The sequence below is a fragment of the Xiphophorus hellerii genome, chromosome 20 (assembly GCF_003331165.1).
Source record: "Xiphophorus hellerii strain 12219 chromosome 20, Xiphophorus_hellerii-4.1, whole genome shotgun sequence".
Taxonomy (NCBI): Eukaryota; Metazoa; Chordata; class Actinopteri; order Cyprinodontiformes; family Poeciliidae; genus Xiphophorus; species Xiphophorus hellerii.
In genome coordinates, this window is record NC_045691.1 from 25,176,390 (window position 1) to 25,192,039 (window position 15,650).

General features: G+C 39.0%; 2 protein-coding genes across 2 annotated transcripts; one reads left to right on the forward strand and one right to left on the reverse strand.

The window, feature by feature from the left end:
* The first annotated feature begins 1,876 nt into the window (after positions 1–1,876).
* LOC116709731 (red-sensitive opsin) lies at positions 1,877–4,043 on the forward strand. The gene is made up of 6 exons (XM_032548381.1): positions 1,877–2,038; positions 2,388–2,684; positions 2,803–2,971; positions 3,055–3,220; positions 3,317–3,556; positions 3,649–4,043. Exons 1-6 carry the CDS (start codon positions 1,939–1,941, stop codon positions 3,745–3,747), a joined length of 1,071 nt encoding a protein of 356 aa, XP_032404272.1. The 5' UTR covers positions 1,877–1,938; the 3' UTR covers positions 3,748–4,043.
* Positions 4,044–7,436: 3,393 nt separating this feature from the next.
* On the reverse strand, positions 7,437–9,027 carry LOC116710417 (red-sensitive opsin-like). The gene is made up of 5 exons (XM_032549440.1): positions 8,712–9,027; positions 8,422–8,590; positions 7,979–8,144; positions 7,643–7,882; positions 7,437–7,550 (listed from the first exon to the last, which is right to left on the reverse strand). The coding sequence occupies exons 1-5, from the start codon at positions 9,025–9,027 to the stop codon at positions 7,452–7,454; spliced, it is 990 nt and encodes a 329-aa protein (XP_032405331.1). The 3' UTR covers positions 7,437–7,451.
* Between the last annotated feature and the right edge of the window lie 6,623 nt (positions 9,028–15,650).

Sequence of the window (15,650 nt, forward strand, 5' to 3'; positions counted from 1 at the left end):
TTTATAATCTTTGTGTATTACAAAGTTTACACATCCATTCGTTGCCTATTTTCACTTATCTTTGCAGCATCTTGGGAGACGCTGGTGCCAATCTCCAGCAGGCATGTTCCACAACCATGCACACACACTTATGCACTTACTCACTTTAAGGTCATTTTCAAACATAATAGTAGTAATTGTAAATTGTAAACTTCTAAACATTTTGTTTTGCAGTCAGCGGGAAAGACTGCTCTTCACTCCAGGGAGGCAAACACGTTCAGGGAATCCATACGTTTATATTTAAGAAGATGCATCTTTTCACAATTTTACAACGAAAGTACTTCTGTAAATATATAAAAACCCAAATGTTAAAATTTACAGTTAATGCTCTGAAATATTAGGCTCTTCATTTTTTAACCTTTCCAAAAACAACCCTGAGTTCTCTTCAGCATTTGAATTTTTTTTGTTCACATTTAGTTTTATTTGAATGTTTTTCATATCTGTTAATATGGGGGTTTTGAAGCCAACTATTTTTAAACGCTTTTTTAAAAATGTATAGTTTTGTTGGAAAATTGACACTGGCTCCGCCCCGTCTCTATTTTCAGAACTATGACCTCTTGTTTGATGCCTGAAGCTCACTCAAATTAATTTAAGAGTCCAGAACTTCTGTGTCATTGGGTAACAAGGAACCAATCAGTAACGAGCATAATTTAAATAACGACGACCCTATTTATTTATTTATTTTTTCTTATTGGTGTAAACACAGCCCTCTCCAGTAAACAAACAGTCAGTTTGGGATAATTCAACTTTTTTTCTCAATCAGAGAAGATTAAACCACAGTCTGTAGTCTCTTTTGCATCAACAAAAAAAATTTACTATGCTGTAAAAAGTCATAACATGGAAAATGATTGATCCTCCATGAACACCTTGAAGAAAAGATTTAGTCAAAACTCACTTTTATGACCGCTTCTTATTGGTAAATCCATTTTGTTACTTTTGCTGACCTGTCCAACTAAACACTTCAGTCACATAACGAAAGTGTAAACTGTGTTTTGAACCGAGATATGCCAGACCGCTACTAGCCGGATTTGTTTTGGTTCAACCGTAACATTTGCTACGCTTATTCAACCGCTGACCCAAAAGGAAGAACCGGGCCAAGCCTGTTAACCCCCTCGGTTTTCCATTGGAGAACATGCTCACACCCTCTTAAATCATGATCCGTACGCAACCCCTTCACTGCACGTCTCCGTTGTCCATTTTTGACCCACATCTTAGGTGGGTCAAAAAAAAAAACCTCCACCCTGGGGTGACCCGTCTTTCCGGAGGGATTAAAGACGCAGCTTCATGTCATTATGTGAACCTGCTTCTATTAGAGTGCGGATCTCTTCTTGTCCTCTAAATCTGGTGTAAGACTTGCCTCCTCTCCTATAAACCTCAGCCTCCTTCGTAACACACAATCTGAAAACATGTTTCTTTGCAACTCTTTCAAATTCAAACTTTTATTTTATTTTATTTATTAGAGAAACTTATTGAAGTGGAATAATTCCCTCTACATGTTGAGGAAACGTTTGGCAAGACAATTGTTATTGTGTACTCATTATTTTTAGCAGCTATAATTTACAGAAATACCCAAAGAGGGCTTTTAATGGACTTAAATGTGTAATTTCAAGATCCGAAATGCAATTATTATATGAAGTGAGAGTGTAGAAATCCACCGGGTGTCTTAACCTTATTAGCAGATTGATTTAATTACAGTTGATAACCAGTGTATTGGTTTACGTTTGAGCATCTCTGCCAAGTGGAACACTGCAGGTGTAATATGATTTTACAGTAATCCCATCAGAGGTCAGATAAGCGTTGGTATATAAGGAGAAGTGTGAGGTGAAGCACCCAGCAAACGCAGAAGGTTATAAGCCAGAGGAAGGTTTGACAGCCGAGAGAAGATCTCAAGAGATCAGGATGGCAGAGGAATGGGGAAAACAGGTGTTTGCTGCCAGGCGGCACGAAGATACAACAAGAGGCTCCGCATTCACATACACAAACAGTAATCATACCAAAGGTAGGTTTTTTTGATTTGAATTATTTTGTGTTTAGACCTGCTGTTGTTTAGAGACTGATTTTTGTACAGTTCCACAACCTGACATATCACCGGACTGAGACGAGCTGTAGTTTATGAACCACTATTTGAACTAATGCTGACAAGCACAACATAAACTACAGTGTTTTTGAAAATTTAGATTTTTGCTTCATTTTTATTTAAACACCGACCGATTAGTCTGCAGTTACATACAACATTCTTATAACAGAAGTCAAGATAGCAACATGTGATATTTAAAAAAAGACGATGCTCCTGAATTAGAACAAAGTTTGACTGCGTGCGATTCTAAGACGCAGACCTTTGCTTGCAGATCCTTTTGAAGGACCAAACTACCACATCGCTCCTCGATGGGTTTACAACCTCTCCACGTTCTGGATGTTTATTGTGGTCATTTTATCAGTCTTCACCAACGGCCTCGTCTTGGTGGCCACAGCAAAGTTCAAGAAACTTCGTCATCCTCTCAACTGGATCTTGGTCAACCTTGCCATTGCTGATCTTGGAGAGACAGTCTTTGCCAGCACTATCAGTGTGTGCAACCAGTTCTTTGGATATTTCATTCTGGGACACCCGATGTGTGTCTTCGAAGGCTATGTTGTCTCAACTTGTGGTAAGTTGTCACAGTGGTAAGTTATGTTACAGACTTGCAAATTCATTTTAATCAAACCTAAAGATGAATCGTGTTTGTAGACTGTAAAACTGCATGTGTGCACCCTTATTCTTTACAGGAATTGCTGCTCTTTGGTCCCTGACTATCATCTCTTGGGAGAGATGGATAGTTGTGTGCAAACCCTTTGGAAATGTCAAGTTCGATGCCAAGTGGGCCACAGCTGGAATAGTTTTCTCCTGGGTCTGGTCTGCAGTGTGGTGTGCTCCTCCCATCTTTGGATGGAGCAGGTAATTTAGATAATCTCCTGCTTTTGTGGTTTTTATATCCTCGATAATCAGCAGAGCAAGAACTGATTGTTTCCTTGTATCAGGTATTGGCCTCATGGACTGAAAACGTCCTGCGGGCCTGATGTGTTCAGTGGAAGTGAAGACCCTGGAGTCCAGTCCTACATGGTTGTCCTCATGATTACATGCTGCATCATTCCTCTGGCTATCATCATCTTGTGCTACCTGGCTGTGTGGTTGGCCATCCATGCTGTAAGTTTTATCCCTCACTGCTTTTTGTCACTTTAGTTTTATGGTAGCCCTAAACAAAGCCTGATCAAATCTGATCTCATGTTTTGTTGGCTACAGGTTGCTATGCAGCAGAAGGAATCTGAGTCGACCCAGAAGGCTGAGAAAGAAGTGTCCAGGATGGTTGTAGTCATGATCATAGCTTACTGTGTCTGCTGGGGACCCTACACCTTTTTTGCCTGCTTTGCCGCAGCCAACCCCGGATACGCCTTCCATCCTTTGGCCGCTGCCATGCCTGCATACTTTGCCAAAAGCGCCACCATCTACAACCCTGTTATCTACGTCTTCATGAACCGACAGGTGGGCATAGCTATACAACTGTCGCATTTTTTTTATCAAGCAAATATGTTTTTGTTTTATATTTAACTTTCACTTTGTTCTTTCATTTGCAGTTCCGCACATGCATCATGCAGCTCTTTGGCAAACAGGTGGATGATGGTTCTGAAGTGTCCACATCCAAGACAGAAGTCTCCTCTGTGGCTCCTGCATAAACCTTCATGTTCTCTGTTTTGGAAGAAAAAAAACTACTGTGACCTGTACAGAAACTATTGTTTATTTTTTTGATAAACAAAATTTTTTGGCAAATGGAAATGTTGTACGTTTTGAAAAAAATAAGTACTGAAAGGTATTTTGAGTGCTACGCTAAATAACAATTGTATAATATCTTTTTTTTCACCTAAATAGCATTCTGGCAAAGTAAAAAAAAAAAAAAAAAGTCCACATTTTTCTAGATGTTGTCTTATCATGCATGTAACCTTTTCAGTTGAATATAAAACTGAAAGCATGACTGCAAGTTTTGTCTTCATTCTTTTACACGAATCATAGAAAAATGGTAAAACGTGGGGGTTTACATTTCATTGAACATACAGAGGGTAAAATGTCTCACAGCATCACCTGTGAGCAGAGCTGCCCCAATATCTGACTCCTCTTGAATCTTCTTATCTAATGACTAGTAGTTAAATGTTATCCATACAGCCATTACCGTACGCACTTATCCCCAGTGGGGTCGCCAGGGGTGCTGGTGCTTATCTTCAGTGGTCAAAGGCTGACATAGGCAATCCATCGCAAGGCAACACAGTGAGACACAGACAGCAAACAATCACTCTCCTTAGGTGTGAGTGTGATCAATCAACCCAGTCATGTTTTTGGACTGTGGGAGAAAACCCACACAGAGAGAACATGCAATCTCCAGGCAGAAAGGGATTCGAACCCTTGCAGCACTGCTGCAAGGCAACAGTGCTGCCAATTGCGTCACTGTGCAACCCTGATAAATGTTGGCCGAACTTTATTTGAAAGTGTGGTGTGCTCCCTCTAGGGAGGGCGCAGTGCTACGACAGTGTAGTGTTGTCTCAAATTCGAGCCGCAAGGGAAGCTGACCCACGTTTCTGCTCGTGTCATCAGAAACACTGTGTCCGTTTAAGGATGGACGGATGGATGGATGGTCGCTCCATACAGCCCATCAGACACAGTTTTCCCTTTAATAAACATGGGGAATGATATCTGATGACTCCTTAACACCTACCAGATACGATTACCCAAGTTTATTTGTTTGTACTTTGCACCTTAAGTTTACAAAACCTTAACTTTTTACATTTACTTGAGTACTGTTTGAATACAATACAACAAGTTACATTTAAAGTCATATCCGTTAGTGGGTATCCATCCATCCATCCATCCATCCATCCACCCATCCACCCGTATTTATGCAATGTATATAGAGAGAGAGAGTCTATTTTTTTATTATTAATGGATATGACTTTAAATGTAACTGATTAAAATATTTTATTCAAACAGTACTCAAGTAAAAGTAAAATATACATAGTCTATGTATATTTATCGGGATATGTAAGTAGCAGCTCCCTGTTTTTATGTTGCAAAGTAACATGTTGTTTGTCATTACATGTTCCAACATGTTGTAATGACTGTGACCACTAGGAGGTGCAGCGCTTACTTGAACACTGTTACTGTGCTGCGAGTTAGAAAATAAATTAGCCAAAAATATCAACTTTTTCCAGAACGAGCTCACGGTTAACGTCAAACGAGGACGATGAAACAAGTAAGTGTAAAGGAAATCACTGTTAAATCAAGTCACACAGTTGTGTGGCGTTGTGCAATTTTTTATGCTGCAAAGCCATGACTGTCTTGTCAGAAGAAATATGTAGCACCAAGCACAGCCATGAGCCCACAAGTCCAGAGAGGACTAATATATTTTTTGAATATTATTAGGATTAATACAATGAGGACTACGGTGTAGAACATAATGGCAGGTACAGACCTTATAGTTGAATTGTCTGGACTTGGGGTTCAATTCTCCTGCTTTAAAATGAGAAAACTGTAAATTGAGAAAGAAACATTATTCGTTGCGTCATTTATGGCTTTGAAGATAAATGTTGATAATGTTGACAAATTGTGGTTACCTGAGAATCTAAAAAAATGCATTCCCAATTTAACAAAATAAACAATCTGATAAGTGTTTCTTTAAGTTTTTATTATGACATTTTACTGCTGTCGATCACTCACAACTGTAATTCGGGTTCATTAACTGGACAGAAATTAGCTCTCTTAAAAAAAAAAAAAAACTGGTAAGTGTCAGAATGACTGCTTTAACTGTGCCAAACCAAACAGCCCATGGAAAATAAATTATCTTCAAAGCACCCAAAACTGCATATTTAAGAAACGAGAAGTACTGTCAAATGTTCACACTGTCAAAATATTATTAAATTCAAAGGAGCAAAAAAAAAAAAAAACAATAAAAAATGTGTCTCTCACAGGGTCTTCACAAAGCACCTGACCATACAAAACAGTAGAAAGTGCTCTTAATGACCAATATGCAAGCACACAAAAACAGTGGCATAAATGCCACAAACCCGGTTAATAAAACAGGAGACAAAAAAGTAAATGCAAGACAACAAATATTACAATTTTAATATTTGATTTTAAAACTGAGCTTTCTAACAAAGCAAAGAGGTACATTCTACACAATCAAAACATTTTGCTGTGTTTAGAGAAAGAAAGCATTCTGGTATGTTAACAGAAGTCTTGTACAGAGTATTGAAGTAGCACCAAATACGGAAGCAATGCAGTACAGATTTCCACGTTACCGTTGACATGACTTTTTCCAACCAATGGGGGGCGTAGTTCAGCTAAAATTCAGAAATCAGCTGTCAGAAGTTTAAAAAGTTCGTAAAGAAGGGTCACTTTAAAAAAAAAAGTTATTTATTTCTCATTTTAACGCAAAAACAATACAAGGAAAAAAAACAAACAAAAAAAGAGTGAGGAAGTCATCAACAATAAAGTCAAAATAGACTTTATTGTTTAAGTTTAAAACTTTTTACGTTGTAAAAGGAAAAAATAGTTTGTCAACATACAGCAAGTAGTGGTGGGCCTGGATAAACATTTTTAATTGAGTAAATTGCAAGGTCTGTAATTAATTCATAGCAAATCATTACCTATTAAAGGAAAATGTTATATTGAAACATAAGAAAAAAATTACATTTAAAAACCCTTTTTGATACCGAATAATTAAATAAATGGACACTCAACAACAACATTTATTGTTTTTAATCTCTTATTTTGGTTATTAAACCATCAGAGTGGTGCAAAGTGCAATTATGTGCATTCAGATTTTAAGTGTTTCGGGATCCCCTTATTCAGGTAACTTCTCTGAAATAATTTTTTCTTTAGAAATGTGGACACTGACATTAAAGTTGGGGATGTCTGTGTTTGTTACTGTTTGTTTATTGCAACGCATTTTGAATTGAAATGGTATTTTAGGCTTGAATAGCTTCAGTGATAGGTCAGATCACTTTTGGACAATGTGCAAACAACAATAGTCTTTTCCATCCAGATTGGTTTTATGAATCAGAAATTAACCCCCAGTGGTCCAAGAGAAGCGACATTGCTATCCATAGTTGTTTGCAGATGTCGCTTGTGCATCGGCTTTATATGTTGTACTGGAAATACAATGCAAAGGTTCCATCTAAACCATTTCTATGTAAAAAAAAAAAAAAAAAAGAAAGGAAAAAAAAAGAAAAAGAAAGGTAATTAACTGCATTCAAATTTTTAACATGTTAAAATCTATGTAATTAATTATTCATAATTAACTAGTTACAGTCCTGGCGCTAATAACAAACAAACAATAAGCAGTTTCTGTACAGGTAAAAGTCGTTTTTTCAAAACCGAGAACACTGACTGTTTATTCAGGTGCAACAGACGAGACCTCTGTCTTTGATGTGGACACTTCGGAATCATCATCCGTCTCTTTGCCAAGGAGTTTCATGATGCATGTGCGGAACTTTGAACGGAGGAATGGGACGAAGTTAAATACATTAAAAATATTTGATACGCTCAGTTAAATAGATGTGACAACTTGACTGTTGTGCCCACCTGTCGGTTCATGAAGACGTAGATAACAGGGTTGTAGATGGTGGCGCTTTTGGCTAAATATGCAGGTATGGCAGCGGCCAAAGGATGGAAGGCGTATCCGGGGTTGGCCGCGGCAAAGCAGGCAAAAGTAGCATATGGTCCCCAGCAGAGACAGAAAGCCAGGATCATGACTACAACCATCCTGGTCACTTCTCTCTCAGCCTTCTGGGTTGTTTCACTATCTAGCTGCTGCATAGCAACCTGTAGCCAACAAAACATGAGGTCAGATTTGATCAGGCTTTCTTTAATGCTACGATAAAACTAAAGTAACAGAAATCTGCGAGGGGTAAAACTTACAGCATGGATGGCCAACCACACAGCCAGGTAGCACAAGATGATGATAGACAGAGGAATGAGGCAGCATGTAACTATGAGGACAACCATGTAGGACTGGACTCCAGGGTCTTCACTTCCACTGAACACATCAGGCCCGCAGGACGTTTTCAGTCCATGAGGCCAATACCTGATACAAGGAAACAATTTAGCATTTGCTTCGCATTAAACAAAGCTTGCTCTGCTGATTATTGAGGGTATAAACACTTCATAACCAGAAGATCCAGTAGATTACCATGTGGGGTTGGGGTGGGTAATTGTATTTATTGATCTGAACAGCACTTTGAGCTGGTTTTAGTATGAAGGGTGCTTTATAAGTAAAATTGATTGATTGGTTGGTTGGTTGGTTGGTTGGTTGATTGATTGATTGATTGATTGATTGATTGATTGATTGATTGATTGATTACCTGCTCCATCCAAAGATGGGAGGAGCACACCACACTGCAGGCCAGACCCAGGAGAAAACTATTCCAGCTGTGGCCCACATGGCATCAAACTTGATATTTCCAAAGGGTTTGCACACAACTATCCATCTCTCCCAAGAGATGATAGTTAGGGACCAAAGCCCAGCAATTCCTGTGCACAGAAAAAAGAATGATGATATTCAGCTTAACAGTGTACAACCAGGATTCATCTTTAGGTTTGATTAAAATTAATTTACAAGTCTGTAACATAACTTACCACTGTGACAACTTACCACAAATTGAGACAACATAGCCTTCGAAGACACACATCGGGTGTCCCAGAATGAAATATCCAAAGAACTGGTTGCACACACTGATGGTGCTGGCAAAGACTGTCTCTCCAAGATCAGCAACGGCAAGGTTGACCAAGATCCAGTTGAGAGGATGACGAAGTTTCTTGAACTTTGCTGTGGCCACCAAGACGAGGCCGTTGGTGAAGACTGATAAAATGACCACAATAAACATCCAGAGTGTTGCGATGTTGTAAACCCATCGAGGAGCGATGTGGTAGTTTGGTCCTTCGAAAGGATCTGTGAGAAAAGTCCACATCTTAGAATTTTATGCAAACGACTTTGCAATTCAGAGGCATTTGCCTTTTTAAAGCAATGTGTTTCTATGACTAATATTACAAATATGTTGTATACTGGTATATGTCAAAAAATAATTTTCTTGCATGAAACTGCAATATTTCTTGCCAGTCATCTCAAAAAGTGAAATTCATATTTTGTAGAATTATTACACATAGAATGATATATATTCCAACTCTTTGTTTTTTGTAATTTTGATTGTTATGGCTTACAGGTAATGATAATGAAAATCACAAAGTTTTACCACAAACCACATATAATAAGAATATATAGTGAAACAGCACATTAATGAAAACTCATGGTGTCACACCTTAATTGGCTAACTAACTCAAAATACCTGCAAAGATTTCCCGTGCCTTTAAACCAGTGGTCTCAAACTCCAGTCCTCAGGGGCTGATGTCCTGTAACTTTTAGATGTCTCTCTGCTTCAGCACACCATGTTCCAATATTAGCTCATTAGCAGAGCTCTGTGGAGCTTGCCTGCATGCTAGTGAAGCAGTTTAGCCATTTAATACAATTGTGTAGCACAAGGCACACATCTAAAGGTGGACATTGGCTCTTGAGGACTGGAGTTTGAAAACAATGCTTTAAATGATCTCCCACTTTTAAGGAGAAGACTGCTGACTGGATAGATGTCCAGAAGACAGTCATGGACACCCTGCATGAGAAGGCTAATCCACAAAAATCCATTGCTGAATAAGCTAGTTGTTCACAGAGCTCTGTATCCAAACATATTAACAGAGGATGTAGCTTGGTAGAAAAGTGTGCACCAACAGCAGGGGGAACTACAGCCTTGAGAGGATTGTCAAGTTAAATCCAATCTAAAAGAGCCACAACACACAGACCAATACTACACATGGGCTACAAATGTTGCATTCTCCATGTCAAGCCACTCCTGAACCAGAGACAATGCCAGAGTCATCTTCCTTGGGCTATGGAGAACAGGAAGTGGACTGTTGTGCAATGGTCAAAAGTCATTTTTTCATCTTGCATTTCATTGTGAAGTGAAGAGTGATTGATTGAAGTGTAGTGTGAAGTTTTCACAGTCAGTGATGTTTTGGGGTGCCATCTTATCTTCTGGTTCTGGTCACTGGATTTCATGAAGTCCATAGTCAAGGCAACAGCCTACAAGGACTTTTTAGAGAACAGCATTCTTCCTTATGGAGATGCTGGGTTTTTTTCACCTGCCCACACTGCCAAAGGTACCATAAGCTGGTTGAGTAACCATGGTGGTTCTGTTCTTGATTGGTCAACAAACTCCCTGACCTTTAACGCCATAGGAAATCAATGGGCTGTTGTCAAAAGGAAGATGAGAGACATCGGAGCCAACAAGGGTGATGACCTGAAGGCAGCTATCAAAGCAATCTGGGCTTTTATCACACCTAAGCATCAGCACAGGCTGATCGTCTCTATGCTATGCCACATTGATGCAGTAATTCATGCAAGAAGAGGTCCAACCAAGTGTTGAGTGCATAAAAATGCACACACTTTTGAGAAGCCTCACATTGAAAATTGAAAAAAATAAAATAGAAGCTGCTCAAAACATCTAACTATTTGTGTAAGTAATCTTTATAAAATGACTGTTTCACTTTCTGAAAGGACTGGCAAGAAATATTGCACTTTTATGCAATAAAAAATTATTTTCAGATGTCCTAGTACATATGCATACTAATAAGACTGTATTTAAATACAACCAAAACAATTAAACATTTATGAAATTTTCCAAAACTTCACTCTAGTTTGTCATTTCATAAACAGTTCTTTTCACTACTCTTATATTTCAGATTGTAAAACTCTACAATTGTATCTAGAAATTTGGCTTGAATAAATAAATCTCTAATAACACCACGTCTACACACTAACTGGTTCAAAAATAAAAAGCATACCTCTTGTTTGATTGCTGTTTGTGTATGTGAATGCAGAGCCCCTCGTTGTATCTTCATTGTGCCGCCTGGCAGCAAGCGTCTGTTTTCTCCAATCATCTGCCATCTTGCTCTTCGAAAGAGGTACTTAGTTGTCGTTTATAACCTTGAGAGTTTTGCTGGGTGCCTCACATCAGACGTCAGCTTATATACCTACGCTTCACAGAACTCTGATGGGATTACTTTAAAACCAACTACAGGAGCCCTTCCCCCCTTCCCTGAGCAGAACCCTCACCTGGGCAAACAGTTTGGACGATGCAGCCAACCTAGGACTACACTTCCCCCTGCCCTATCTCGACTATCCAGGGACATACTCCGTGATCCTGTTTCAGGACTTCAGCTCTCTGTTCAACACCACCTACCATCAGAAGTTTATCCAGCTCACAGAGCCAGCCTCCACCTGTCAGTAGATCAACAGTTTCCTCACTGACTGGCAGCAGCAGGTGAGGTCAGGCAGCATCTTCTTCTGCACAAGAACCACCGGGACTCAGAGGTCTGTGTTTGCTCCTCTTCTTTCTTTACACGGATGGCGGATCTGTCTGTGAAGCTACTAATGTTCACAGATGCCATTGTTCTGATTCAGGACAATGATGAGTCTGTGTACAGGTCAGCAACCTGGAGCTTAACTCACTCAAGACCGTTGAGATCAATCCCACACCATCCTCCAAGACACGGTCTGCTGTGAGATCCTTCCCATTCGCACTAGGAACTTTCTCTAGACCTGAAATCCTCCTCACAGCAGGACAATCTGCGGCAGGAGCTGCCAACCATCTACACAGCCATTATTCAGTTTGTCCGATGGTTTGGGTTAGTCGCAAAACAGGACCAAAGAGCTGACTTTTCCTTTATTCATGACTTATACAGGTCTAGGGACAAGAGGAGGACGTCTAACATTTTTACAGACCACACACATTCTGCACACAAACGATTTAGGCAGGTTTCGACTGTCTGTCACCTGGCTGTGGCTGCACCTGAATTTCCCCACTCTGGGACAATAAAGGGTATTTCCATCCTATTTTTAGTATCTGACCACTGGCCGTCTTTCTGATGTGCAAAAGTAGGAATTCTGGGAATCAAAACTGTGTACATTTCCACTAACTGAACGTTGTCTTCTTGTTTTGTAACAATATTGTAGAAATGTATCTTAATTTTATTTCATTTCCCATGCTTATGTTTAAAATGTCTGTACATTAAATATCCACAGTATATCTATAGTCAAACTCATTGTTTGTGTGACAAACTTGTTCAATAAAACCAGTTCTCATTCTGAAAATCGCATCACAACTGTAGGTGTGACTTGGCAGAGATGATCAAATGTGAAGATAAGCACCAAGTTCATTGCGATCCTGCAAGGATGACTGGGTATGGATGATGGATGGATTAACGTTTTATTAACGAATTACATTTTTGTCATGCAAAGGAGACTACAGATTGTGTGTGAGGAATATGGAAAAAAGCCAAAATACCCCAACCTAAAGAAATTTTACAAGCTTTTTTTACTTGGAAATGTTTTTTTCCATGGTTCATTAAAACCAAACAAAATATCTTTCCTAACTCCTGTAACACATTTTTTTAGTGTCAAATAGTAAAATTTAATCATTTCTTACATTTTTGAAATTTTAATGTTTAAAAGTTAGGATAATACATTTTTAATGAATGGATCTAAAATGTTTACACATTATTACCCTTGGAAATGTTTTGTCTTAATCATTTTTCTAAAAAATGATTGCATATTTGGCTGGTGAAACCTCAACTAACTTTCTTATACTGTATTCCTAAAGTCCTCTGATTAGTCGCTTTACAAATTACAATGTTAATGTTAAATGTCACCCAAAAATAGCATCTTTCGGTATTGACTTGTTTGCTTTGGAATAAATGTCGGTTTCACAAAACTAAATCAAAAGACTAGAATTAATACATTTACTCATTTTTTATCTAACATGTTAGACATGAAAAGCTAACAATATTTGAGCCATTTAGTGTAGCACTATTCCAAAGGCTTAAAAAAGCAAGTCAAAGCTTTCAGACTTGATTAAAGAAACATGAATAACTACAGATCTTCACAGAAATGTAAGAAATGTAACGATGCCCTTTTGTTTCTTTAGCCTTGTGATGTTGTGAGTCAGGAAGAGCCCTTGTAGTCTGATGTTCATGCTATAGCAGATGATCTGGCACTTTGGCCACCAGACTTAAAGACAGAGTGATGGTTACTTGAAATTATTATCACACAGTAATGAAGAACGTGGAGAAAATTCCTGCCTTGTCTACAGTAAAGCACACATCTCAGTTGTAGGCTCTTACCTTAAGAGTGTAAATGGAGAACCTGAGCTCCAGTGGTTTTAGCCACTGGAAAAATATCTATGCCCATTTTTAAAATCACAAGTGTGGCAAATAAATCGCCGTCATGAAGAAATGGCACACTTTGAAAGACAGACTCGATCAGGCAAGAAAAGATCTAAGAAATGCTGAAGTTACTAAATGGAAGGAAATTTTAAAAGATTAGTGGCTATCGTGACTTGATTGAAGAGCAGAATATTGCTTTTAAAGAGCACAAAAACAGTTGTATGATCACAGCAATGGTAAATGCTGTGTTAAATGCTGTAGGAAGAGAGTCCTAGAAGTTAACAACAAAGCCCTACGTGTGCCATGTGGAAATCACACACTAAACTTAGTTGTTGGAGATGCTACCAAGTTTTCTGTTATATCACTCAACTTCTTCATAGCACGATTGTACTCCAATGTATACTGTCCACCTGTAGCAGAACTACATAAAAAGCAGAATGTATAAACTTCAGGTGACGTACAATGATGGCATGAGGATGCTGCTTATTGCATAAGCATTGCCACTCATTGCTTATGAGTGGCAATGGAGTAGTGCCACTCAGATGTTCATAAATGCCAATGTACCAACTTGTGTTGTTGTGCTTTGAAACCTTGTGGACAGATGTATTTGTAGGCTAACAGACTGTAAACAGCATTAACCGTACAAAGCTCAGTTATATTGTTTTCTAGCCTGTGGAATCACCGGCGGCTTTACAGCAATGGATGAACATCCCAGTTTTATTGTGTCTTCTTGTTGTTTATTAGTCTGTTTTTGTTTATTATGGACCATGTATGTGTCTGAATAAAACGTATTGATTGATTGATTGATTGATTGATTGATTGATTGATTGATTGATTGATTGATTGATTGATTGATTGATTGATTGATTGATACAAAGACACTTTGCATAGTAGGTCTGTTCACAGATGTTGCTGTGCCCATCTTTGGACAATTTTCCAGGGACATGTGAAAGACTTCTCCATCAGGTCTTTGTCCACAACAAGATCCTGTTGGGTGTAGACTGTGAAAGCGATTCATTACCAGCTGCCTGACATTGTCAACATTCTAACTACTCAGAAGGAGTAGAAAGAAGAAAGGAGAATGTGTGTCAAATGCTGACAGCCTTTCCAAGGACATGACAAAATTCTCTTCTTGGTGAGTACAATAGTTTGCTATAATGTGCTGTAGAACATGAACAGCCAGTAAGACCTTGCAGAGCCCCAGTGTGTCCACTGAGACAGTAAGAAGAGAGATGTTGACAGCAACAAAATATCTTGAGGATTTCAGAGAAAATTGTGAGATTGCAGAGACAGTTGAGGAGACGCAGAAAAGGACAGACGCAGTTTGAGTATGCAGGGAGAGAGGAAGCACTTTCAACTCAACAGGGGAATGTTTTCAAAAGAGTCTTTCCTCCACTTAGGCCATGGCGACTTTTAGTGGAATTTATTGTTTTTGTCTCAGGGGCTTGAAGATAAAATGCATGATCTCGTTGTGGTATGAGTTGTGTTCCCAAATTTACATTAGTGAAAAGGAAAGTCTGTAAAATCAGAAGAGGGAGCCTGGCAACAACTTAACAGGGAGGTAGGTAAGATGTGGTGGAAGGCTAAAAGATCTGGTTGTCCTGATGGTGTCTTCAGAGGCTTGGGGAGAGGGGATTTCTGGGATAGGGGAGAGATCAGTGGGATGTGTTGGGGGGGAAGAAGCACACACTGTTATCTCAGCGGGCAGCAGCCATTTTAACAAAGTGGAACTTTGTTATAGGGTCAGCTGTACATTCTCCTCCAGAAAATGAAAATCCCCAGAGCTGTTGAATTTAAAGTAATCCAGCTCTGAGGGCAGAGAATGTAAAAATAAAAAGAACTACCAGGATCACGGATCAACAAAATGTACTTTTCTTTCACAGTCAGGCCAGGAGACCTCGGAAACAAAACCAAAACCACCAAAACTAGAAAGACTGAGGGTGTCTTGGCCGTAGGGCAACAAACAAAAACAAAACAGAGAAACTTCCCAAACTTGGTCAGGCGAGGAGAACCTCAGAAGGAGGTGCAGACTTCAAGACGGGTGCCTGATCTAGTAACAGAGCTGCAAAGTCCACAAATGTATCTCCCACAACAAAATGCACATAGAGAATATCAGAAATACGCAAGATGCTAAGCACAAAGAAGTGAACTAAAATGACAGTTCGACGTTAAATACAAATAACACAAGATCTGGAAGGAATAAAATGACACACAAACCCCCAGAAATTCTCAGAAAACAAACACTACTGTATACGGGGAAGCAAAACCAAACATTTGTGCATCATGACAGTCTTAAGTCTTGGATCCAGAGTTCAAGTTC

Coding starts and splice junctions, on each gene's coding strand:
- LOC116710417 (XM_032549440.1), bottom strand. CDS start 9,027: ATGTGGACTTTTCTCACAGATCCTTTCGAAGGACCAAACTACCACATC. Junction 8,145..8,421: donor CCCATCTTTGGATGGAGCAG/GTAATCAATCAA, acceptor TCCTTGTATCAG/GTATTGGCCTCATGGACTGA. Junction 7,883..7,978: donor TGTGGTTGGCCATCCATGCT/GTAAGTTTTACC, acceptor TGTTGGCTACAG/GTTGCTATGCAGCAGCTAGA.
- LOC116709731 (XM_032548381.1), top strand. CDS start 1,939: ATGGCAGAGGAATGGGGAAAACAGGTGTTTGCTGCCAGGCGGCACGAA. Junction 2,972..3,054: donor CCCATCTTTGGATGGAGCAG/GTAATTTAGATA, acceptor TCCTTGTATCAG/GTATTGGCCTCATGGACTGA. Junction 3,221..3,316: donor TGTGGTTGGCCATCCATGCT/GTAAGTTTTATC, acceptor TGTTGGCTACAG/GTTGCTATGCAGCAGAAGGA.